The 26,922-nt window shown below is 49.8% G+C and overlaps 1 protein-coding gene across 1 annotated transcript in view; it reads right to left on the minus strand.

The window, feature by feature from the left end:
* DGKG (diacylglycerol kinase gamma) overlaps window positions 1–26,922 on the minus strand; it is a 273,423-nt gene that overhangs the window by 55,338 nt on the left and 191,163 nt on the right. Inside the window, exon 21 of the mRNA XM_075556178.1 lies at window positions 22,729–22,819. Coding sequence (XP_075412293.1) covers window positions 22,729–22,819 — 91 coding nt within the window. The remainder of the gene's footprint in view (window positions 1–22,728; window positions 22,820–26,922) is intronic.

The raw sequence follows: 26,922 nt of genomic DNA on the forward strand, positions 1-26,922 counted from the left end.
TTCATACCCCCAAGGCCTGCTTAGGTCTTTAGGAAAGCTGAAGTTGCTGCCCTGGGTCTGGGGAGTGGAGCCAAGGGTGGAAGGCTGCCTGCCTACAGGGCATACCGACTGCCTGGCTCCAAGGGGGTGTGTGCATGCATGAATGTGTGCGTGCGTGTGTGTGTGTGTGTGTGTATGTGTTGCTGAGCTATATCCTCCAAATGTCCCATGAGGGCCTCCAGTCCCCTCTCCAGAGGCATGTGCAGATGGGGCAGCGACCCCTGGTCCCTGTGTGCAGGACTTACATCCCTGTCCTGGACCTGGAGGTCTGATGGCACAGAGGTTCAAGCACTCTACCACTAATCTGGACGGTCAGCTGCTGGACCCACTAGCCCCTCTGGGGCAGAAAGTAGGGCCATTCTGCTTTGGTCCAGATGTACCCCCCTCGAAGCGGACGCAATAGGGTGGCTTTGAGTTGGAATGACTTCACAGTGCAGGATTTGTTTTGTCCTGGCTAATCTGCGATGGCATCTCTTAGCCCGCCAGGCACACACTGAGAAGGGAGCTTGAGACAGGGGGCGAGGCTGGGGCTGCGGGAGTGTTGGCTGGAGGCTGGCTATTCCGACTCCCCTGGCAGGGTCAGCAAGGGTTCACAGTGCCCCTGCCTGCTCCCCCCAGCAAACCCAGTGCTGGTTTCTAACTGAACTGGGGTGGTTGGTTGGTTTGGCTGGTGGGCAGGGGATCGGATACTGAGTGAAGAGGACAAAACATATTTGTGTGCAAATACAATGCAGGATGAATCCATCTTCATCCTCCTTCTGGGAACTCTGAAATCCCCAACATGATGGGCAGAACGAGGGCCCAGCCAGATCCCCCATCACGGAGTGCTGGGAGCAGGGTGGATGAGGGTAGGCGGGTGTGGTGCTTGTACAGGGCGGGTCCTCCAGGCGGGTCCAGGCGGGTCCAGGGCGGGTCCTCTCTCGGCCTGGACCAGGAGGCGAGACGGAGTTACCACCCTGGCGGCCAGACCGCCTCCTTTCCAGCCCTTCAATCCTATTTCTGAAGGTGCTCAGAGAAGGAGGTCCCATAATGTATTTGATGACCTATTTCCATTTTTAGCACTGACTAGGAAGCTTTCCCCTCTAATCTCAATTAAGGTTGTCCTTCTTTTGTTTTGAACACGGAGCCTTTGGTTTCTTAGGCTGCCGGCCTGCTTAAGGCAGGCCCTGGTTCAGGCCAGCAGTCTGTGCATCTCTGGCCTCAGGGGCTCTGGGCACGTGTCTGCCCCTTTGCAATTTGAAATGACTCTTTCTTGGATTCATCGTCTCTGCCATGTCCTGATTCTTATCTCTCAGTTTCAATGTCTTGTTTTTGATTAAAAACATTTTTTTCCATTATGGATATCTCCAAGCACATCCCAAAGTAGCGAGAATAATAAACCTTCATGTCTAAAATCTGCTTTCAGCCATTGGCCACTCAAGATTTGCCCATCTTGTTACGATGCTTTCCCAGCCCACTTCCTTACCTTCTTCATAGCGAACAATTTTGTATCATTTCCTCCATAGATACTTTGGTGTGTATCTTTAAATGATAAAAAATAAATAATATAAAAAAGAAAGAAAAATCTTCAGCTCTTATCACGGTCTGCCCCCTGTAGGTTTGCCATACTGTGGTGGTGGCTTGCATGTGTTTCAGCCCAGCTTCCAGAGGAAGGCAGTCAAGGAAGAAAGGCCTGGCTACCTATATCTGAAAATTCGCCAGTGAAGACCAAGACCACAAACAGAAAGTTGCCAAAGTTGCTTGTCTGGTCACGGTGTGAGGGGGCATCAGTAGGTAGGAGGGCATTATGTTTGAGGAGGAGAGAGGGCCAGCAACGGAGAGCGTCTGTGGATGGACTGGCACAGAAGCTGCAGTCAGGGTGGTCATGCTGATGCAGGGCCAGGCAGCACAGCACGTAAGAGCCCCATGACTAGACACAATCCAGATTCAATCTATGCATCTATGGTCACAGGTATAAAAATAACAAGAATTCCTTAATAGCCGCAGTCATTGCTCAAATCTCCATAATCTCTTGAGGGGACAAAAAGACAACAGTTGGCACCCTCCTCACTTGATGGATCACTTAGGTTTCTATTGATCAATAAAGTTCCTGGCTTTTCCCCTTCTTCTTGCCTTTCCTTTATGAAAGGAAATGAGTCACTTGTCCAGTACAGTGGTGCTTCTCAAACGTTAGCGTGATACGAGTTGCGTCAGGTCTTCCTAAATGAAGACTGTGATTCAGGAGATCTACGGTAGGGGCGGGGGCCTGGTGGTGCAGTGGTTACCAGCTGGACTGCTAACTGCGAGGTCACTTCACTGTGTTCACTCAGAAACTGTACCTAGAATGAGAGGCGATGTGCCAACAGCAAGGAGATGCTGCATTGTTTGCAAGGTTGGTGTGCACCAAGGTTGTAGTCTCTCACCATACTCATTCAGTCTACATGCTGAGTGGATAAGCTGGATTATCTGAAGTATAAGGTGGCATCAGAATTGGAGGAAGGCTTATTAACAACCTTATATGCGGAAAGGGAGGAGGACTTAAAATAAAGGAGACCTTGCTGACGAAGATCAAGAAGTGCAGCCTTCAGTATCGACTAAAACCAATCTAAAGAAAGCCAGAATCCTCACAATTGGACCAACAGGTAGCAACATGATAAATGGAGATGAGTTTGAAGTTGTCAAGGGTTTTGTCTTGCTTGGGTCCACAGTGAATGCTGGTGGAAGCAGCAGTCAAGAGATGAACTGATGCATGGCAATGGGTAAATCCACTGCAGAAGGCCTCGGTAAAGTTTTAAACAGCAAGGCTGTTACTTTGAGGTCTAAGGTGCGCCTGACCCAAGCCATGGTATTTTTAATGGCCTCGTGTGCATGTGGACGTTGGATACTGAATAAAGAAGACTGAAGACAAATCCATGGATCTGAATGATGGTACTGGGTAAAGGTACTGTGGAGGCCCCCATAGCAGCCACATGGACAACTGCCCCTCACCACAGAAGAGTGTACTTGAGAGGACGTCACTGAAGCTGCAGCTAGGGGAGAGGGGCATGTTCGATCAGAGCAAATTTGGAGCAAAGAAGGGGAAGGAAGAGAGAGTGGAGCACATCCTGGCTCATCAGACCTGGAGGACGATATCCCTGCTCTGAACAGCCAATGGACAGAGTGGACAATATGGCTGATCCCACTATGAGACACACCATCCCTTGATGGCCCAAGGCCCTAAGGGGGACAACACTGGAGACTCAGGGCCGGGACTGGCCCAGACTGACCTTGTGACGCTGAGGCAAACCACTAAAAGTGTGCAGCAGAGCAACCATGGGAGCAGAGCAAGGAGCCCCAGGGGGAGTACAAAGGACAGACTCTGGGCCAGAGCATGGTACCCCACTGGACCTGCCTGAAGGACAGGCCTAGAGATCAAAAATCAGACCTTGATCTATTTACGGTTTTTTTTCTTTTAATTAATTTATTCTTCTATGGGTAAGTGGTTTCCTTTTTTGTTGTCATAACTGTGTTCTCACTCATTGCCTATCTTGCTATGACTTGATTTTGGGTGTATATTATTATCTCTACAGATCTATCTAGGTAAGATATACTAGATGAATAGTCTGGAGGAGAAAACAATGGGACCAATGGTCCCATGAAGAAACAGGAGGGGGGAGGAGGGGGCAAGGAGGTGGTACTGACCAAACCAGGGACAGGGGAGCAATAAGTGATCCAAAATCAGTAGCAAGGAGGGTGTGAGTTGCCTGGTAGGGATTCAGCAAGGGCAAGGTAACCAAGAGAAATTACTGAAACCCAAATGAAGGCTGAGCATGATAGTGGGACAAGATGAAAGTAAAAGGAAATAGAGGAAAGAACTAGGTGACAAAGGGTATTTATAGAGGCCCAAAGAGTGGAATGTACATATGTAAATATATTTATATGAATGTAGGGAAACAGATCTATGTGCATATATTTATAGGTTTAGTATTAAGGCAATAGATGGACATTAGGCCTCCACTCAAGCACTTACTCAATGCAAGAACACGTTGTTCTATTAAATTGACATTCCTTCCTGACACGATTGCTGAAGAAAAATGTGTGCATAAGCAAATGTGGTGAAGAAAGCTGACAGTGCCCAGCTATCAAAAGATATACCATCTTAAAGGCTTGAAGATGAACAGCGGCCATCTAGCTGAGAAGCATCAAAGCCCACATGGAAGAAGCACATCAGCTTGGCTGACCACAAGGTGTAGAAGGGACCAGTTATCAGACATTAAAGAACTAAAAATCATATCAGTGGGTGCCCACCTTCATGATATGATCACTGAAGACAAATGTGTAGATAAGCAAATGTGGTGAAGAAAGCTGATGGTGCCCGGCTATCAAAGGATATAGCGTCTGGCGTATTAAAGGCTCGAAGATAAACAAGTGGCCAACTAGTTCAGAAGCAACAAAGCTTACATGGAAGAAACACACGAGCCTGTGTGACCATGAGCTGTTGAAGGGATCAGGTATCAAGCATCAAGGAACAAAAAAGCATATCATTGAAAATGTGGGTGAGTGCGGAGTGGAGACTCAAAGCCCATTGATAGCCAATGGGACACCCCTTACTGAAGGGTTGTGGGGAGGAGATGAGTCAGTCAGGGTGCAGGGTAGCAACGATGAAACATATAACGTTCCTCTAGTTTTAAAATGCTTCCTCCCCCCTCACCCACTATCATGACCCCAATTCTACCTCACAAATCTGGCTAGATCCGAATCTACAGATAGGAACTGTAAACACAGGGAATCCAGGACAGATGGTTCCTGCAGGACCAGTGGTGAGAGTGGCGATGCCTGGAGGGTGGAGAGAATGCGGGATAGAAAGGGGGAACTGACTACAAGAATCTACGTATAGCCTCCTCCCTGGGGGATGGACAGCAGAGAAGGCGGTGGGGGAGACGTCGGACAGTGTAATATATGACAAAATAATAATAATTTATGAATGATGAAGGGTTCATGATATAGGGGGAGTGGGGAAGGAGGGGGAAAATGAGCAGCAGATATTAAGGGCTCAAATAGAAGGCAAATGTTTTGAGAATGATGATGGCAACAAATGTGCATATGTTCTTGACACAATGGATGTATGTATGGATTGTGATAAGAATTGTATGAGCCCCAATAAAATGATTTAAAAAAATAGTACTCTGGAATGCCAAATTTAGCAGTCAAATCTATCTTGGAAGAAATACAACCAGAATGTCCCTTGGAGGCAAGGATGGTGAGACTTTTCTCACGTACTTTGGGCACGTTGTCAGGAAAGACCAGTCCCTGGAAAAGGACATCATCCTTGGTCAAGTAGAAGGGAAATGGCAAAGAGGAGGACTCTCGACAAGATGGACTGACATGGTGCCTGCTACAAAGGCTCAAACATAAGAACCATTCAGAGGCAGGGGCAGACCAGGGAAGTGCTCCATTCTGTTGTGCTTAGGGTCATTATGGGTCACAGTGATGTGACAAAAGCAGGGTGAGGACGGAAACTACATCCCTACACCTGATGTCGGCCCAGAGCCCGAGAAGTCATGGCACTACATTTCTAACGCACACCCCGATGACACTGATGCTGCTGGCCAGTGGACCCCACTTTGAATACTAAGCCTTTAGGGTTTCCCAGATTCTAGGTTTTGTGGACTGCATCCTTGAGATATGCTTTAACATGTTTCTGGTGTGTCCCTGTATTTCCAAAAAAGCAGTACTTTCAAATCTAGAAGCTTAATCAATTCAGGGTTTTTAAAAAAGTGATTTAGGTCAATGTTTATAGAACAAATCCGTTTTCCATGCAATCGTTCAGTTTGATTTATGACATTGATTGCAATTCACACAATGAAATAGCACTCTTCCCCGTGTTTACTATTTCCATCTGTCCTTCCTGTCCCTTTCTGCCTTCTGAGCTTTATCCCTGGGCGAATTTGGCCCTTTCAACCTCAAGTAGTTGATTGTTTTAGGGGGTACAAAGCTTCCTGATGCTGTTCACATGACAAACCTGCCTATTGTTTGGTGAAGGTTGAATCATGAGGGTGAGTTCAGTTCTGGGCCTAAAAAGTGTCTAAGGGCAATACTCTAAGGCAGTGGTTCCCAACCTTCCTAATGCCACAACCCTTTAATACAGTTCCTCATGTGGTGGTGAACCCCCTAACCATAAAATTATTTTTGTTGCTACTTCATAAACTGTCATTTTGCTACTGTTATGAATCAGGTGTCCCCTGTGAAAGGATCGTTCAACCCCCGAAGGGGTCGTGACCCATAGGTTGAGAACCACTGGTCTAAGGGGCTCTGAAAGTCTCTATAACTAATAATCCTGGGCTTTTTTGGATAAGATTTTGAGTTTTGTTCCACATTTTTCTCTCGTCCGGACTTCTGCTGTGATTCCTTACAGAGTGGACAGGAGTGGAAGGTGGGCGCTGGCCTGCAGTTTGGGGCTCAGGGTCCTGGAACCCGAGGTTCACAGGGCCCATACATTCCTTGAATGAATTGCTTCCTTGTGCCTTTGACATGCTTCACTCAGCTCCAGACGGGCCCAGGTCAGCAGTCACACCCCAGTCCGCCAGTCACAAGGTCCCAGTTGCTACTCACTGGAGTAGGATGTAGAGCATTGTGTTTGTGGACTACATGATGCCAGTTGACCTTGGTGTCTCCCGAGACTGTGGTCTCAGGGTGCTGTGTACTTCCTGATGTATTTACTCAGGAGGCACATAATTTGGCACTTTTTGGCGACGCTGATATGGATCAATGGGTTCACATGCTGATTGATAGTCTGAACCGTCCATAATAAATTTCTCTACTAGCCATTGACAATCTTGCTTAGATCCACTATTACAGTTCCTTCATGGTAGGAGTCCTTGTGCCATGCAAGTGGTTAATGTACATGGCTGTGAATCAAGGGTTGGCAGTTTGAGCTCACCCAGAGGTGCCCTGGAAGAGAGGCCTGGCGATGTCCTTCTGCACAACTGTTCACTGAACAACCTGAGGAGCACAGTTCTCCTCGACATGCACATGCTCATGATGAGTCAGCTCAGTAGCAACTTCAGCATTTGTTTTTCTTTAATGAGAGGAGCACTTTGAGGACACCCCTAGTCCTTTCCTTTCAAAACTCTACAAACACCATTTTCCTCCATGAATCCATCCCTGTTCTCTCCCCAGAAAAGAACGTTCTCTTCTCTGTGTCTTGCTCTCCTAGAGTCACAGACCTGGAAGGTCAGACCAGCCAACCTCCTCATTTAACAGGCTAAGAAAACGGAAGCTCCAAAGGCTAAGCGAATTGCCTAATACTGTTTCACTACTTCGGAGTCAGCTGACCTGGAAGTAGACCCAAGATCATTTGACCTGGCAACCAAGAGGTCACGGGTGCCTTTGTCCAGAGGAATTTTGGCAGTTAGATGAGGGCCAAAGCAAAGACTTTTAGAACTTTAGAGTCAGGTGGCTTCTCGGGGTTGCTTCTCATCACCAAAATGCAAGTGCTAGGACCCAGGTTTATTAAGTGTTCTGTCCAAGTCACACAACTCTCTCCTGGGGAACTGGGGCTTAAGCTGCGGCTCTAGGCTAGTGTGGTTTGGCGGTATATAGGCGGGCAGAAGGAAAACGGCACCTAACATAGGGTCACCTATGATTGAGGAAAGGGCGTCTCATGGCTGTTGAAGCAGAGAGGTGTTCACTGAGTGTGTGTTGGGGACTGCCCAGCAGCAGAGGGGGATGGGGATACCACAATGGCATGACGATGGAACGGAGGAGAAGATGCTGAGGGCAGTGGTGAAGCACTGGTCTGGGGAGGGCCTTGGGGTCCTTTCTTTCCCAGTGAATGCTGACCAGTGTCTACGGAAAATCACATCCGTTGCAGTGGCGAGTAAGAAGAGGTGGAAGACTTCCAGAGGCCCCTGAATAAGGGCTCTGCTGGGCTGCTCGGTGAATAGTAGATGCTTGTATGCTGAGTCAGAGCCTCGGGAAGTCCAGGAAGGACAGAGGGGTTGCCAACATACCATCACCAAGACTCCCAATGTCTTTGTTGAGGACATAGGACACTGATAGGCATCCTGCTAGTTGCCACCTACCTAGTCAACTCTGACTTACTTATGGTAACCCCCTAGACAATAGAAAGAAGCATCACCCAGCCCTGCTCCACCTTCACAGCTGTCGGCCTGCTCAAGCCCAAGGTGGTGACCACTGTGCATTCGGAGTGGCTTCCAACCTGGGGCGCAGATGTCAGCACTATATTAGACTCTATTTTGGCACGGGGTTTTCAGTGACTGATGCTCAGAAGTGGATCCCCAGTCCTTTGGTCCCAGTTCATCTCAGTCTGAAAGCTCCGCTGGAACGTGTCTACAGTGCCGGCATAGCTTCCAGCCTCACCGCAGCAAACAGCCACTGAAGGAGGATGAGCTGACTGGCAGATGGCAGCTGAGAGGCACCAGGCCAAAGGAAAGCACCCACACAGCACTCGGTCCAGCCCAGGGTCCTCTTGTAAGAATGGGGGGCTGGTGGTGCTCATTTATCATAGAGAGCATGTCTGTGTGGGTAGGTGAGGGGTGGGAGGGTGTCTCTGGATAAATTGACTCGGCAGATGGGCCAGGGGGAAGCCAGGGCACTGGTTTCGAAAGAGGCGAGTAGCTGGAGAAGAGAGAGCTAGGTGCTCTTAGCACTGGTCTGCATGCAGCCAGACCTGGGGAGGAGCTGCATGATGCCAGCCGGTGTCATTTCCCTACTTGCTTTTGCTCTGCTGTATCACCACCTAGAATGGCCCTCACCAATCTCTTGTCTATTAAAGTCCTACCCTTCTAGCCCCAAAGCTCTGTCCTCTGTGAGCCTTTCCTCAGTGCGCCAGCGAAGTGGCCATCTTTCCTTTTTCTAAAGCTTCACGACTTGTTTGCCTCCTCTTACAGGAAATGTAAATTCGGCCGATTCAGCTCCGCCCTTCTCCTAGCCTGGAAGCTCCTCTTCCCAGCCCTGGGTGCTCCACAGCTCCTGGAACGTCTTACCCATTCCAGGCGCCCAGAATCACCCTTTGTTCATGGAAAGAAAGACTCTGGAGAAATCTCCAAGTAGAGATCAAGGCGTTTCTTGAAGAAACCTGATAAGGCTTCTTTCCTTTGGGCTGATTGCTCACGACCTGGATGCATATACTTCCCCCGCCCCCTCACTGCTGCTGATCTTATAGAGACCCTATAGGACAGAGGAGAGCTGCTTTGGTCGATTTCCAGGGCTGGACATCCTCATGGGGGCAAACAGTCTCATCTTTCTCCTGAGAAGTGGCTGGTGGGTTCAAACTGTGGACCTTGCTGCTAGTAATCCAATATGTATCCCACTATCCCATAATATGAAATGATGAATTTGAAAAATCCCCCAAACCCATTCCCAGCGAGTCGATTCGACTCATGGTGACCCTATGGGGCAGCATAGAACTGCCCCGTAGGTGTACGAGATTGTAACTGTTTCCGGGAGTAGGAAGTCACATATTTCTCCTGCCAGGCATCTGGTGGATTTCAACTGCTGACCTTATGTGAATAGTCCCACCTGTAACTTACTACTGTGCTGGGGCTCCTTGGGTGAACACAGTGACGAAATAACAAGGGCTGAATGTTTGCGAAAGGGAGAGGCTTGGAAGTCTGGAGGACTTAATCCAAGTTTGCAAGCAGTTTGTTCTGATCACAGTGAAAATAGATCTCTGGCTTAATACTGAGGCAACAAGAACAGGGGCATGAAGCATATTTTATATGTAGTCTAAGGGGAGGCACGGTCACATGCTGAGTGATGCCGATGAGCAAGCAGTGTGACTGAGTTATTGTAAAGGCAGACTAGTACCATCTGCCTTAAAACCAAACCAGATGAGGCTGGGATGGAGGCACAACATATAGGGCAGTGGCTTCTGTTGGACTCAGAGGGCTGTTTCTGGACGCAGCAGCCCTGGGGGTGCAGAGGGCAACGCACTGGGCTGATAACTACAGGGTTGGTGGTTTAAACCCACCAACTTCTCCACAGGAGGAAAATGATACTGCGTGTTTTCATAAAGATCTACAGTTTTGGAAATCCAAGGGAGCCATTATACGCTGCCCTATAAGGTCACTATGAGTCATCAATGACTCCCCAGCGGTGAGTTATCAAGATGACATCTGTCGGGGCCTGTTGTCTAATTTGTAATTATGATAGCATTTATATATTATCTACCTATATGGGTATATGTGTATATAGACATCTATCAATGTCTTGATATATTTTACATATAGTTCTTAGAACTATGGATTGTCGGTGTTTGCATCCTCATTTTCCCAGATGAGGAAGCCTGCACTCATTACGCTAAGGAGGGTCCCTGTTCTCCACACTTAGCAATGTCTGGGGCAGGCTTCACGACCCTGCAGATTCCCTGTGCTAGATACAAATGACAAGGCAAGAAGACAGTCCCTGTGATGATTAGATTTTATGTCAACTTGCACATGTGTGAAGGTATGGGTGGAGGTTAACCTCTCTCAGTCAGGACACAGCTTAATGACATTCCCTTGGGGGTGTGGCCTTGTAATAAGAGATGTTGTGGAGAAATTCCCTCTCCCTTCCCACCCTCAGCTTGCTGTTTGCCTGGACTCTGCATCTGGCTCCCCATGCAGCCTGCTGACCCAGGAGTTGCAGCTCCATGTCATGTCCCTGCTGCCTTGGATCCACTCAACTTTGCATCCACCAGCCTGTGATTTCCCTGCTTCCCACTTCACCTTCTTTCTTCATCTGTGTGGGTCTGGAAGGTCTCCAGCTAGCATCTGACTCATGAGCTGGAGTTAAATTGGGCTGGGCTGCTTCCTTGCTATAAAATTCTTTCTTAAGAGAAAGTTTGTGTGTGTGTGTGTATGTGTGTGTGTGTGTTTGTTCTGGTTTTGTTTCTCTAGGAAACTCAGTCTAACAGTCCCACTTAGAGAGCACACACCTGATGTCTGTTAACCCTGTGCTCGCTAACAATGAGACCACATTTGGAATGTGCTAGACGCAGGGATTTAACAAAGACAGTGGAAAACGTGGTGTCTGTGAAGAGAGGGCTGGTCCAGGCAGCTAGGGGGCTGTAAATAAAGGCATATAAGGAAACTGCTAGAGTGGAGATTAATAGGAAGCAACCTGGGAGATAGCTCCTCAGCCCTAGGAAGGGCAGTCAGGTGAAGGAGCGAGGGGGCATGTCGCTGCCGCTGCATGGAGTGCAACTCACAGTGGCCCTGCAGGACAGAGCAGAGCTACCCTCCAAGCTGTCCTATCTTTCGCCCACAAAGGGGCTGGTGGGGTCAATCAGCTGACCTTTCTGTTAGCAGTTGGCCCTTAATCCACCAGGCCTCCTCTGGGCAGCTCCAGAAAGGAGACACAGCCCCATAGAGGAGGAAGTCAGGCACACCTCCCCAAACAGCTCCTGAGCATCTATTTTGCTCTAAGTATTGTGCTAAGCCAAGGCTGGGGAAGGACGTGGCGCTGAGCAGGACATTCAAACTCTGTCCTGGTCAACCTCAGGAAGAACTTTCTGAGAGTCGAAGCTGCCCAGCAGCGGAATAGGCTTTTTACAAAGTGGGGAGCGGGAGGGGGGGATTCCTACCCTCGGGGTCGCCAGGAGGAGACAAGGTGCTCACTTATTAGAATGGACCAGGGTGGCTCCTTTTGCTGAGTGACAGACAAAAAATAAAAATATACAACAATACGAACAGAAAACCCCGAGATGACTGCCCTCGAGTCGATTTGGACTCACGGGGACCCTGCACAGGACCCTGAGGCTGTGCCCCGTCACTGGGGCAGATAGTCTCAGCTTTCTCCCGAGGAGGGGCTGGTGGCTTTGAACACCCGACTCTGCAGTTAGCAGTCCAATGTAAGGCGCCTTGGTCCCATTCCAGTTCAGAGGTTCCGTGTCGCCGTTCCTCTCCGTGGCACAGGCTGGAGCACTGCGCTCAGTGCGTCAGCACAGCCCTGCCCCCTGGGCTATGCGCTCCGCACCCCCGACAGGGAGCCGGGCGGCCAGCTCGGCTGGACAGTGGCCACTGCCCGTGACAGGGATGATGGGGTTCTGCGGGCTGTGTGGGCTCACGGAGTTCAGCGTTGAAGCCATGTGCACACAGCCTGCTTAAGGACATCCCATGGGCAGAAAATGTTTTCTTCCTCTTTAGCCCTCCTCTGTTGCTGTGCCAGGCAGGCACAATGGCGCCTTTGAGAGGGGCAGCTGGGGGGGGGGGGCATTGGCAGGGAGGCTGGAAGTAGAACATTGCAGCTGGGGGTGGGGTGGGGAGGGAGGGAACCAAATTCATTTCCAGGAGTGAGTCTGTACTGGGTGCCAGTTTCCAAAACAAAACTGCTGTTTCTCAGAGCTCCTGGTGGTGGGTTGCCTCAGAGTTGGACAGAGGCAAAAGCCGTCTCCTGTCCACCATGCCACCCTCCCCACATGAAAAACAAAAAGACAGATAGACGGATGGACAAACAGATGCAGAGGAACAGACGTTGCTGCCCGTCTAGGGAGCTCAAGTCACCCTGGAGTGGCTGGGGCTTTGGGAGAGGCCGGCCTTCACTGCGGAGGAGCAGGGTTGTTGGTCACTATCGCCAGGAGGCAGGGAGGGTGCTGGCCAGTGGAGAGGGCTCAAGTTGGAGACACCTTTCCGTTGTCCTGCAGGGTCACTTCCTCCAACCCCACAGCTGCCCGGCACCCTCGCTGCCATCTGGGCTCAGCCCACTCACTCCCTTAACTCTCATCAGTGGGAAAGAGGTGGGAGAGCCCTGGCATTTCCTGTCCTGGCTTCCCAGTTGTCCCAGACCCTCTGCTACTTTCTGAAGTCCTAGTGACAGCACAGGGATGGGTGAGAAAGGTGTTCCCACTCACGAGTTAGGGGGCTGAGTGCCAGGCTGCCAGTCCAGCTATCTCCCCCGTTGTGTTATGATCGGTGCCTTCTGAATGAGTAGCTCCCAGCACCAAGGCACAACTTGGGTCTGGTCAAGCGGGGGTTACCACTACTAGGGTGTCCTCCAATGGTGAGCTCTTTCCCACTTTGGTTCAACTCTACAACCAACAAAGATCTATTGAGCAACTGTTTCAACTGTGGGAGGTCCGGGGATACAGAATAAACAAGATACAATTCTTGCTTCAGACTACCTAATAAATATGCCAAATCCTGAACAGAAACCAGATGATCGATTCGTTAGATACAAGTATTAGGAGAGAAAGGAGCCGTGGTGGGGGCTGGAGGTTAGGCTTGGGTTCTGAACCACAAAGTCGGTGGTTCAGTGGTTCAAATCCACCAGCTGCTGTCTATATTGGGTCACTCTGAGTCAGTGGTTTTTCGTGTGGAGTATAGAGTATATGTCTCTCTCTCTCTCCACCTGCTCTTTTGCAATTTACTGGCCTCTCAGACTCCATTTCCGTGAGTCCATAATGGGAACAATACACACGCTGTGAGCTTGTTTGGCGGATCAAATAAGATAATGCATGGAAATATGAGAAAACGCCTGCCACAAGGTAAGTGCTTAGCAGTGTCTGATGTTGTCATTAACTTGTTGATTCTACTGTGCTTGAGATGTCACACTCAGGTGTGCTTGGTAGTAATTTATCTGATCTGGTAGATGAGACGCCCTTCCTAACAGTCATTTCTTCTGTTTTCTTCATTATTCTTCCAGTGAAGATGAGGGTCAGCAAGCGCATCACTCTGCTGGCCTATGCACTACAGCCAACGAGACATACTTGTATGCAATACTGACCGGCGATTGGACAGAGACTTGGTGGCTATGTGTTGGGCTGATATGCTCAAGATTAGCAGTTTGAAACCACCAGCTGCTCTGTGGGAGAAAGATGAGCCTTTCTCCTCCGGATAAAACTACAGTCTTGGATCTTTATTACTGAATTTAGGAGATTTGGGGAACATCGAGTCAATGCTGACCCATAGTACCCCTGTAGGACAGTTCTGCCCCATTCTACAGGGGTGCTACGTGTCAGCATCAACTCGGTGGCAGTGTGTTTGATATTTAACAACCCCGCTGTGGAGAAAAGAAAGTACTGGTATGGTTTCCTTTCCTGATGTTCCCCGAATCTCCTAAATGCAGTAATAAAGATCCAGGAACTTTTTCAGCGTTCTAGAACTTCTAAGAGAAAGAGTGCATTTTTCACGGACAGGTCCTCCCAGTTCCCTCCCTCCCTCCCTCCTCACTGCAGTCTAGGTGAGTCTGATTCCTCATGTCCCCACAGGACAGAGCAGAACTGCCTGCCCCTGAGGGTTTCTCAGGGGACCTGGACATGGTTAAAAAGGCTCACCTCTCTCCCCACAGTTCTTTAGTCTTTGTTAAAAGTGCACTTTGTTTTGTAGACATTTCTCGGGGAGAAATGATTTTTTCACTAAGGACCTTGATGGTAGAAAGGTTAAGGCCGAGGTGAACCGAGAGGATCTTCCAGGAATCTGCTGCAGGTATGCGTCCCAACGTGACTTGCTGCTACTGAGTCACGTGGCCAGTCAGGTGACCTCTGGTAGCTTTTTGAGTTTTCTGACACCTCCCTGGCCCCGCCTACCCAATGTGCCCTGTATCACCCAATTCTTTTGTGGAATATAGGCCCGAGAGTTCTTCTCTGGAAGTTATCCCAAAGTCTTGGGAAGACACAAAGTGTGTAGAGCCAGGAGTTTGAAGACAAAGAAAATCAAATCCATTCACAAACTACAAAGGAAATGGAAAAGTACAGGCTTGAAGTGAAATGTGGGGGAGGCACTGGTAGGCAATAAAAAAGGGATTCACTCAGAGAGAAAAAGTTATGTGTCGGAAATGGCAAGCAAACAAGGGGATTTTATAAGGGAAAATAGAAAGAGTTTCTCCTTAGCAGAGGATTCTTAGAGAGTTTAGGCATCTGTCAGGAACTCTTGCCATCCAGAGCAGGGCCGAAAGACGCGGAGAGGCTGGGTGGACAGAACTGCATTTAGACATGGGTGACAGATTAGAAAAGCTATAGAATCAGAGACCCTCCAGGGGCCTGATGGAAAAGGAACCGGAGCCAAACTTTCCTAATGTTATTACAGGATTAAAGCAACGCCAACCATCTAATGGTTGTTATTCCTGGGTGGTGAGCGTATGGGTTACGTTCCATCCCCCTCTATCTTTTTAATGTGTTTTATCGTGCGTTTGGATTACTTCTGTAATCAGGAAAGAGCTTAGCACACATAATTATAGATAATAGAGGGGAATGTTGAAAACTGGTGGTGGATGGGTTGGAAGGAGAAATCAGAAGAGGCAAGAGCCGACTTGGATGGCCCTCCCAGGGGGATCCATTATGCTGGAAGCGGGGCCTGGGTGAGGGAGGCGCTGGGCTGTCAGCATATTTTATGGACCAGAAGTAAGAATTCTAAGGACTCTCTCTAGCCCTCCCTTTGTACTCCAGGGTTTCATGTTGTGGTTTGTGGTTAGGTGCCATTGAGTCAGGACTGACCCGTAGTGGTCCTGTGCATGACAGAATGGGACACTGCCCTTCCCGAGACCTCCTCTTAATTGCTCGTATGTTTGAGGCCCTTGCTGCAGCCACTGTGTCAATCTGTCCCATGGAGGGCTTTCCTCTCTTTTGCTGTCCCTCCACTTGACCAAACCCAATGTCCTATTCCAGGGCCTGGTCTCTCCTCATAACATGTCCAAAGTACAGGAGAAGCCCTACCATCCTTGACGCTAAGGAGCATCCTGGCTGTAATTCTAAGGAGGATTCAGGCTGGACAATTCGACACACTACAATCTAGTTGGCTCCAAATCATGGTGAACCCATGTACTACTGTAGATGAATAAAAAATTTTGGCCAATTTTTAGAAGTAGGTATCCAGGCCTTTCTGACTAGTCCATCTTAGTCTGGAAGTCTAAACCTATTCAGCATCATAGTGACACGCAAACCTCCACTGAACAGACAGGCAGCGACTATGCATGAAGGACAGTGGCCTGGAGTTGAACTGGGGTCTCCAATGTGGAAGATGGGGGGTTCTAGTACTGTGCTGCCATCACCACTGCCCCCGGGGACCTAATTTGATGTCCAGATTTTATGTTTTCAAGAACTCCAAGTTCCTGCTAATGCTCACCTCAAGTTTCCATTCTCTGTGACTGGTTCCCATTTCATGCCCCTTGGGATCGCTGAGCATTTCTCCAGTTCCCACCTCCCTTATTCCAAGTTCTAGGAGGTGCTCTGTGCTCAAGTGAGGAGGCTCAATGCATGCGAAGGAGACCAAAGTTTGAAGCGCTCCTCCTAATTTAAGGCACGCTAGACTACAAGGCCCCGTGGTGGCCTCGTGGTTACGCACTGGTCAGCAGTTTGAACCCACCAGCTGCTCAGCGGAGAAAAGTGGTCTATCTCCATAAGGAGTCGCAGCCCTGGAGACTCACAGGGGTGTCCCATAGGGTCACTATGAGTCAGCATTGACTCAATGGCAGTGAGAGGGACAGAGATGTGATACAGAATAAGAATGACCCCGGTTAGAGTTGGGAGTCAGTTCAGCAGTTTAACCTGTGAATGTCCTGACTTTTCTTGTTTGCCAAGTAAAGGCACTGGATTGGATTGGAGCAGTTAAAGGTAGCTGTCTAATGCTAAAAGAATCACACTCATTATATATCAAGCTTCTGTATATGTACCGGGCTAAGCAAAATGTTAGTTTCAGTATTTAGACTAGATTAAATATCCCTTACACAGCACCTAGCACACAGCCCACCGACCCCCTCTTTTTAAAATTGAGGTGGATTTCCCATAACATAAACTTAATCCCTGTAATAGACAGTATTCCGTGGCACCTCGTATTTATCCACTCTGCCTTTTTAAAGTGCTCGGATAGCAAAATCATTTAGGTTGGTTCTATTTTGTTGTAATAAAACAATGCGACACTACATCTCCATGTGAAATCCTTTCCTGCCCAGCCACACATGTTCAGGTGCAGGAAGCTAGGTCTAGCCCTGGTGGTGTAGTGGTGATGTGTTGGGCTGCTCACCATGAAATCAGCAGTTTGAAACCACCAGCCGCTCTGCAGGAGATAAAAGAGGTTTTTTTTTTTTGGTTTGTTTTTTAACTCCCGTAAAGAGTTACAGTATACGAAACTCACAGTGGCAGTTCTACTCTGTCCTATAGGGTCACTGTGAGTTGGACTTCACTCGATGGCATTGAGCGGGATGGTGCTGGGCTATTATCAGAAATGCCCTGGGAGGAAGGCCTGGTAACCTCCTTCAACTCAGGTAAGTGGAGAAGGACCCAGTGGCTCACTGCCCCTGGAGCCCATGCGGACTCCGCATGGGCATCTAGGACAGAGGAGAACTGCTTCGCAGAGTTCCCAAGACTGTAAATGGCTATGGGAGCAGACAGCCTCATCTGTCTCCCAGGGAGCAGGTGGTGAGTTGGGTAACACTTAACCCACTGGGCCACCAGGGCTCTTGCTGGGTCCTAAGGACTATCAATGCATGTTCAGTTTAGCGAGTACTGCAAGACTGCTCTCCAAAGTGATTTACCCACAAGGGTTTTCCCCAGCAGGGGACACAGCTTCCATGCTGCTTCTCCTAACACTGCCTGGAAGAGTCATGGAGCGTGGAGAGAAAGCAAGGCCCAACGGGCCAGGGGAAGGGGCAAGGTACAGTGTCTGAAGGCACTGTGGAAAATCTGTCTTATCTAATATTTATTTACTTGATTTAAAAAATGACTCAAGGAAAATAAATTGTTATTAAATAGCAATTCTGGGTCAGGGGGGAATAGTATGGATAATTTACTATATTATTCTTATGATTTGGCTGTATTAACAAAAAATATCCTCAATTAAAAGAGCAATTGATGTGCAGAGGCCCCAAATAAACAAAGAGATATTTTGCGACCAGCTTACAAATTTGGCTGCCCTTTCTTCCCCAGACAGAGGTTCAAAGCAGTGGAGCTAGCTAGCCGTTTTCCTCGTGAACACGGTTTGAAAGGTTCGATCAGCTCCCTGGGTAATGCAGATGCTTGCATTTTGTAGCCTGTATAATGAACGACGGTTACAGAAGGCAAAGCAAGTCGAAACCTGCCTGGCTTGCTCCACGTCAACGTGGCTGAGTCTGAAAACCTTGGCAAAGCTATTCCGGGCTCAGGAAAGGGAGGCAATTCACCGCACCCCGCCCTCTCCCCACCCCCACCCCCACCCCCACCCGCGTATTCAGGTGCAGTTAGGTACTAGTGAACATGCAGGGACGCTTTGAAGGGGAGGGCATGGCAGCCCGGAGGCTGCCCGAGCCCAGGGCTGATAGGCTGATGGAGGTGGGACACAGGGGATGTGCGGGCTGGCCCTTCATCAGAGAGCAGCTGCAGGTGCGACTTCCACCCATGTTCCAGCGATAGCACTGGTTTTCCACAGGCCTTCCTCGGTGCTCATGCAGAGGGCGCTCGCGAGCAAGTGCGTGGTAGAATCCTGTCATGCTCTTTCTCAATAAACAGAAGCAGTGTGCGCTTGTTTTCCACAGTAACTGAGATATCGAAAGAAATGAAAGACTGGACTAAAAACCAGATCAGGCCAAGCAAGATCTGGTTATGATTGAGTTTCTTCTCTGAAATGAGGCTTACAGCTCGGGTGACGAGACGGGGCAGTGCCGGTCCCTAAGCACAGATTAGAGCTGGCGAGTAGAGTATGCCCTTAACTCAAACCCAACCCAGAGTCACTGCCGTGGAGTTAACTCACACTGACCCTTTGGGGCAGGGGAGAACTGCCCCTGTCTGTCACTCTTTATAGGAGTAGGGATCCTAGTGCCAAGGAAGCTGGATCCGTAGGCGTACAAGAAATACCTGGGAATCTGCACCTGGTGGAGCTTTGTGTACTGGTGGCCAGTACTGCTCAGAAACTCCCGGGATTCAGGCAAATCTAGATTCGTAGCCTGGCCTGACCACTCACCGGCTGCAGCCCCCCGGGAACTTCTTCAACCAGTTCTCAGCATCTGCTCCTCCTCTGGAGAAGTGGCTATGATACCAGCCGCAAGAGCCGCTTGGAGGACTCTGCTCAGCACCTAGTACCACTGCTGGTTCCAGAAACCAAACCAGACTCACTCACTGCTGACTAACAGCAACCCCTCTGTGGGTTTCTGAGCCTGTAGCTGTTTACAGGAAGAGAGACGGTTCACTCTGTCTCGTAAACACTTACAGTCTCGGGAATTCACAGGATAGTTGTACCCTTTCCTCTAGGGTCACTGTGAGTTGACTTTGACTCCATGGCTGTGAGCTAGTTCCTTTAAAAGGGTGGAAAACTTACCTGGGAAGAGCCTCAGGAGGGAGTCCCCGCCCAGCCTCCAGTGCTCAGAGGACAGCGAGGTGCAAACTTGAAGTCCAGCAAGCGACAAACTCATCAAGGAAAGGGACCCTGTGTCCATCCCTGGAGTCTCTTCTCCTCTGCCTGGGCCTGGCAAAGGCCAGACCTGGGTGGGGGGAGGGGGGACGTGCCTCCAACAGCTCCCCACTAACCCTCAGGTCCAGTTTCCTAGCACCACTTCAGGGAGCCCTCCTCGATTCATAAGCTCCTGTGAGCGCTATCAGGGCATGGATACATCTTTCTTCTCAACCCGATGGTCAGCCTTCTTGCAAGGTAGGGACTAGCCACCCGCGAGTGGCCATGAGTCAGAATCAACTCCAGGGAGACCAGCCAGCTGCTTCAGGGGAAGGAGCTGGTCTCCTTGTGAGGGATCCTAAGGGAGATTCTCCCTGCACAATCTCATTTCAGCTTAGGTTCTACTCCCCAACTTCTTAACCAGGGACCACAAACAACAGGCAGAGGACCCATCTGCTTTGTGTGTGCCCTTCACCATTGTGCCTTTTCTGAAGGAACCTCTCGGTTTTCTCACCTCTAAAATGGGGGCACCAATATCTGCCCCACAGGGTCTCTGCATCAGAGGAAAATGAGATGCTATGTGGGAAAATCTGTAAACCTCCGGGCAGTTTTGCCTCTCGGGCCCTCTACTCCAGTTATCCAGCCGGAGCCCCTCCCTTCCTCAAATTAGCAGCAGGACCGTGTCTTCTGTTCTTTGCGCAGGTTGCTCAGCAGAGTTTGTCTGCCTGAACCAAAGCTGTTAGTGCCCAGTTACTAAGCCAAAGCCTGGACCATGGTGTCTTCCCAGAGGTGCTTTGGAAGAAAGCCCTGGTGAACCTCTCCCCTCAAAAACCAGCTATTGAAACCCTATGGGACTCAGTCTACCCCGATGCACATGGAATCCCGTGACTCAGTGAGTGTCCACTCGACAGCAACTGGAACTGGTCGTGCACTGCCATCAAGTTGATTCTGACTCACGGCGACCCCTTAGGACAGGGTAGAACTGCCCCTGTGGGGTCTCTGAGACGGAAATGCTTTACAGGAGTAGAAAGTTTAATCTTTCTCCCGTGGAGCAGCTGGTGGGTTTGAAAAGCTGCCCTGGTGGCTAGTAGCCCCGTGTATAACCCACGACCCCACCATGGTTCCTATGGTGACTGGTACATGTAGGCAAGGAGGAAGCTTGTGGCAGCTCTGCTGAAGAAGGTACTGGGCGTCTAGCACTTGTTAGGTGCATCTCGATTTATTGGGTTGCAGGTTAACCTTGCCCCAGAAGATTTGGGCCCCCGTCTCTTCCTAGTTACTGGCCATGAAGTCTTGCTCAAGTTATGTAAGGTAGTTGAGGCTCAGTTACCTTATTTTCCAATGCGATGGTACTACCTGCTTCCCGGGGGTGGGGGGGGGGGGCTGGATCGGATGAGGACACCTTATGGTAGCTACTCAAAAAGCATGTGGCTTTTCCCCTTCCCTATTCACATTTCTCCATGTTCTGGTTATCCTTTTAAACCTCTATTTATTCTTAAAAACAAAACAAAACAAAAAAAACCCACTGCAACCGACCGGGACTCAATATAGGGTTTCCAAGGCTATAAAGCTTTATGGAGACAGACAACTTTCGGGTTGGAACCGCTGACCTTGCAGTTATCAGCCTCATGCTTATCCGTAAAAGGTGATACTAACACATGGTCTGCTTAGCTCACCAGGCTGTGGCGTGACTGTGCACTGGGCTCTGAGAAGGGTACCGAGCAGCACGGCGGGGCTGGCTCCATCGGCCTTTCTCAGGAGCTCTGACATTGAGTGGGCTGCTGCTCACAGGCTGGGGATGCTGCCTGCAGCAGCATGGTGCTAAGTTACGTAACCAGGCTGCCTTTACCTGCTCCTGTTGCTTTAGCCCCCTCCTACCTGTCTGTCTGTTTCTCTCTCTCTTTCTCGCTCTCTCTTTCTCTCTCACACACACACACACCCATCACAACACGCTGAGCCATCCACCCATTGATCCCTGGACTCAGAAACGAGGCCTGCCCTGACCCTGCGGGCTCGCAGACGTTGCCTGGCACGTGACACTCTGCCCTTACCCTCATGAATAAATACTCGAAAGACTCATTATAGGGAGCTGAGAATGGCAGGAAGGGCTCCCGAAAGCCCCCAGCAACTCATCGCATGAGCAACCCCAGCCCCCGCAGAGGCCACCGGGCCGGGCAGAGGCCATTTGTGGACCCACAGGGACTGGTTGGGCACAGGCAGGCCCGGAGCCCGGCGCGCAGGCTGCAGACGCCCAGTGGCTGCCTTCTGGGCACCATTTCAAGGCCAGCTGCAGGGAGAACAAGCACTTGCTGTTTCCGCAGCTGGCCGTGGTTAGGCCGGGGCTGTCCCTCACTTGGGGTATAAAAAGAGACCCCACCGGGCGACTGTGCCAACAGGGAGAATGTGTACATATCTGAGCGGCCCCTGCCAGGGCCTCTCCTTCCTGCCTCAGTGCTATGTGTCAATAGAGGAGGGCTGTCTCCTCTCCCCCTGCAGGTGCAGGTGCTCCCAGCCTCCTGCCACCTCTGGACCCCTGTCCCAGGAGGCAGGGCTGCTGTGCCCTCCTCCTCCGGAGCTGGCCCAAAGTTCAGAGGATTAGCTGGGACCTACGCCTCCCACCCTGGTCTCACCGTAACCCAGCAACCGATGGGGAGAGGCTGGCAGAAGAACGCTGGCTTTGAGTTCTGTTTGTGAAAACTCCGAGTGAGTGGCAGCCTTCCGGCAGGGAGTGGCGGGGCTTTCCCACACTGCTTCAGGCCACAGGCTTCTCAAAGGGGTGCCCAGCTCCACGTGACTGCCAGAGGCGGTTCAGACCAAAGCTCGCACTGGGCCGGGAGGGGCCCATAATGGTTGAGCAATCTGGCTGCCGCCTCACCTGTTCCTCTGCCGTGGAAGCCAGGCTATGGGGCTGAATCCCATGGGAAGGCTGAGCAGGGAGCTACAAACTGTCACTAAAGGAGCCTAGGAGGCTGAGGTCCGCGTGCAAGGTGCAGGCAGAGCTGGTGTGGACAGAGGTTTAGGCTGTCAGGTGGCCAGAGCGATTCTTAGGAGAGGATTGCACCAGGGCAGAAGCCCAGTGAGGGGGTGGCAGTGGGCAGCTGCTCAAGCGGGGGAAGGTGAGCCCCTGGGCAAACGCAACTGGCAGGCAGGCTGCTGCCAGGGCCGGAAAAGTGAGTCAAGCAAAGAGCTCTTCCAGCATGGGACACCTGGGCTGTGGGTGCAAAATGAAAACATGGGGCCTCTTGTTCAGCCCCCATCAAGGATTTCAAGGGGGGGGGGTAGCAGAACGAGCGGATCCTTCGGAGGGAGGCACAGTGGACACTGGGTGGGGGACCCCTGGATGGGCTGGCTGGGGCTCATCCTGAAAGCCCCAAGGCAACATGCCTTGCAGGCGGAGTGATTGCCCGGAAGCGTTCCTCCCAGCTCGGCAACTTACCTCCAACTCGATGTGGTCATGGAGCTTCTTGCAGGTAGCAGCAAAGGTCTCGGAGGTGCCAAATTCAAAGTACCACAGCTTGTTCTTCATCCTGCACCATGAAGCAGAGAGAGGGCTCAGAATCCGGGCAGGACTTCCCCAGGTTCCGAACATCGGATTACATACCAACTGCCGTTGGGAACAAATTCCTGCAAAGTCTATCCTATTAAAAAGTTGAGGCATACACACTGGTTTGGAAGAACAAACAGGTACTATGGGGTGTGCATTAAAACATTATAGTCACTGTTTTGTTATGTTTAAGATGTTTTGTGTCTCTGGAAGTATTTCTAGAATGTTTTTTACTCATGGAAAGGTTACTCAATACTAAGACCAACCAGGGAGCTCTGGAGCCAGAGTGGCTTACACAGTGAGCTGTGCTCTGTAAGGTTGGCAGTTTGAGCCCACCAGTCTCTCTGCAGGAGAAAGACGAGGCTGTCTGCTCCCCTGAAGCTTTAAAGTCTTGGAACCCCAAAGCGGCAGTTCTACTCTGTTTTGTAGGTAGGATCGCGCTGAGTCAGAATCTACCCAATGGGCAGTGGGCGGTAAATGCAAGACAAACATTTGACTGATACTAGATGCCAACGATTCTGATTCTGATGTATTTACAAATTTGACTTAGAGACTGATTTCGGAAGAGAACATGTTCATAACCTGGGGGCTGCTTGTAATTGAAGTGGTCATGTGGAATGGACATGATTTGGGCATGAGCAGCCCAAGCCCTCAGCATTGCCCAAACTGAACATTTTTTAGGGTTGATCAGCTGATCAAGGGATGGGAATTTTTACCAAGAGTTCTTGCTAATTGCTTAGAGAAAATCCCATTCTTTTTATTGGCATTATGGCTGCTCAGGGCGGGCTGCCAACTACCCTCTGAGTGTCCTGGTCGGAGCAGGAGCAAGGCCTCCTAGCTGCATCGGGACCAAAGGAAAGGCTCCATGAAACACGAAGTGAGGTGGAGGTGCCAGCAGGGTCTGGTCTTGGTCCTGTCTACTGCTGGGGTAACAGAGGAACGTCAGGGCCAGCCCTCTCCTGGGTATATGATTAGGGTATGCAGGAGAGATCAAATAGCCAGGGGCTGAGGAAGAACAGCTCACACTCGAACTCCCTGCCTTTGAGTGATACTGCTTTTGTCAAGATCTGATTGGGAGATTTGTGGCACCCTTCCACCCCCAATATGTGCCAAATGTCTAGGCCATGATTCTTAGTGGTTTGGCCATTCCATAAGGAGGCAATCTGACAATTATATCATGATGTAGTCACTCCCCATCATGTGATCTGCCGAGATCAAACAGTTGTACACCTTTACTTAGGTCATGACCCGATTCCCTGATCCAGTGTATGGAGAGTAATCCTGATTGTGGTGTGATCACCTCTTATCTTTTATGTAAAGGTAAGATAAAAGCAGAAGAGGAGGACAACCTCCTACCAGCAAGCAAGAAGGGCAGAGAGTGGAGCAGGTCCTTTGGACCAGGCTCCCCATGGGGATGACCTCCCAGACCCAAGGGAAGACCGACATCACAGTCTCTGGTGGTGTCCCAGGAATGCCGGATCCCCGGATAAGGAAAGGAGACCAGAGAGAGAGAGAGAGAGAGAGAGAGAGAGAGAACATCTGCCCCTGAGGAAGGGAGGCTGGGGTCCTAAATTTGGACTTTCAGCCTCCTAAGCTGTGAGAGAATACATTTTGTTAAAGGCCTCCTTTTGTGATATTTGTTACAGTAATACTAGACAATTGATGTGGAGGGAGGGTGGGGTGTGGGGAGAATTAGATTTCCAGCAAGTTGACAAGAGGGGACAGGCCTGTTTGGTGGCAATATCTCCACCCCACAGTTGCGCTTCATCAAACCATGACAACCCTTCACTTAGAACGGCCATGTCCTATTTGCTTCAGAGTTACAGCTCATCATTTGGAATTTTTTTACAATGTCAACGTTTCCCTAAGTGGAAAAAATAATTAGTCAGTTGGGTTCCCATGTAGCTCGGGGCTCTGCAAGGTCAGACGGCCTGTCCCAACATCTGGTCATTTTGATCCGATGGTCCCACCAGGAAGTGTTTCTGAAGATGTTCCATTCCTTCCAAGCCAATTGTCACCCATGATCAGGGCTGGCTAAGAGAAGGGACACCTGTCCCATTTACAAGCTGACAGATTTTGCTGAGGCGGGATTAAGCAAATCACAGTCCTCCCGGCACGCAGGAGAGGGGATGCTACCTTGTTTGCTGCCGATCATACCTCCTCAGATGTGCGGCCCCAGATGGGAGAAGAACTTTGCAGAGAGCTCTGGTTTGTCCCTAACAATGCCCTCCCTCGTTCATAAGCGGGTGTCTTTTTGGAAGGAGAGCCAGGACCTCTTAGTTTTTCTCAACGCGTCTACCTAGAACTTGAAGACGGTGCTCTACTTTTCCACTCTATGAAGATTGCAAAGCTCTAGTGAGTTATGAGTTATCAGTTGAAGTTTGAGTCCAACCCAAGGGAACTTGGAAGAAGGTCATGTACTTACGATAAATCAGCCATGGGCAACCATCCCTACCGGGCACAGTGTGACTCTGACACGCGGGCTGTCCCGAGTCTGGGCCGACCTGACGCCAATGGGTGGCACGGACTCAGAAGTAGCCTTTCTGACTCTCGGTGTGCGGGCCAGGGTGCTCAGAGATGCCTCGCGGTGAAGATAAGAATAGGGAACTCTGGGAACCATGCCCTGTGTTGAAAATGAGAACCGAGCAAACAGACGCAAGGCCGGAACGTCTCCATCAGTGTGTGTCTGAGGTGTCAGCCTTCAACGTGAGCAGGCGAGGTCTGGGGCAGGCATTGCGGGATCCTCATCTGTTAACCGCAAACCAGTGTGTCCAGGGCCTGCCTGTGCTATGAAGTGCGAGACTGTTTGGGAAGCATTGTTTTAGATTAGCGGCTCTCTGTATACCCAGGCATGCGCGTACACATCATCTAGGGATTCTGTTAAAAACGCAGCTTGTGATTTAGTAGATTCTGTGGTTCCTGACAGCATGTGGATATTACAGATCCAAGGACCACACTGCTTCCTGACAGTCAGGAGATCACATCGGTGGCTCTCAGACATGAGCATTCAAATACCGCCCCCTCACCCTGGGGAATGTGGTGGAAAGGCTGCTGCCCGTCCTCCAGTCTGTACGTAGGGTTTCTACATGAAAGCTGTGTCCAGGAGCCTGGGAATCTGCATTAGACAAGGGCCCAGGTGGTCACTCTCCAGGGAGTCATTGGATAGGACAGGAGAAATATTGCCCAATGGGGAAGAAGAGAGAGCCAGCTAAACCTGACGAGGAGGATTCCACAAGGAGGAAAGGAGGAACACGAGGGATTGCCCATAGTCACAGATGGCAAAAGACCAAGCTGCAGGAGAAACAGAGCCCGTCACAAATGTCAAGGTTGACATTCCTCTCTGGCTGGGCGAGCATCCCTGTAGCCAGGAGACCTGCATCAGGATCCCATTTTCAAAGATCACTACTTGTCTGAATCATGACATTTGAAAGTTATTGCCAGGAGATTTAGAGTTTTAATAAAAATCTCCGGAAGCAACAAGCTATTTTTTGCTCAGAAATGACTCTTCTGATGATCTAATAAGGTGAAGAGGTCACCGTTAGGTCAATATTGCAGAATGACTGAGAAGACCCAGCTAACTTCCTGTCCTTTGTAGGCTGAATGTCCATTGCTGACTCTGTAACCTTTGGCAAGTTATTTAACATTTTTAGGCCTCAGTTTCCTCAACTGTAAAATGGAAATGATAAAAAAGATCGACTTCAAAAGGGGAGTTGAGAAAGCACGTCACAATGCTTAACGCATAGTAAGCGCACCCAGACTGTTAGCAATTTATTTCTTGGCTATTATTACTTCAATGTTTTAAGTTGTGATGTTCGCATCATAGGGTAAAGCAAAAGATTTGGTTGTCTAGCTGTATGCATTGTATATATATGCTTCCTGGAACAGAAAAATATGTGGTCATATCTGTCAAATGCTGCGTCTTCAGTTATTGTTAAAAAAAAAAATCTGTTCCACATCTCGTTAATCCCAGAGTATTTTCCAGAGTCATAGACTGCACTCCAATCTCTGGTTAATTAGCCAGACGAGTCATACTATTGGTAAAAGATGTGTTGATGTGATTGTCCTTCTGAGACCACTTGTTTGGTA

Source organism: Tenrec ecaudatus, chromosome 8 (assembly GCF_050624435.1).
Source record: "Tenrec ecaudatus isolate mTenEca1 chromosome 8, mTenEca1.hap1, whole genome shotgun sequence".
Classification (NCBI taxonomy): domain Eukaryota; kingdom Metazoa; phylum Chordata; class Mammalia; order Afrosoricida; family Tenrecidae; genus Tenrec; species Tenrec ecaudatus.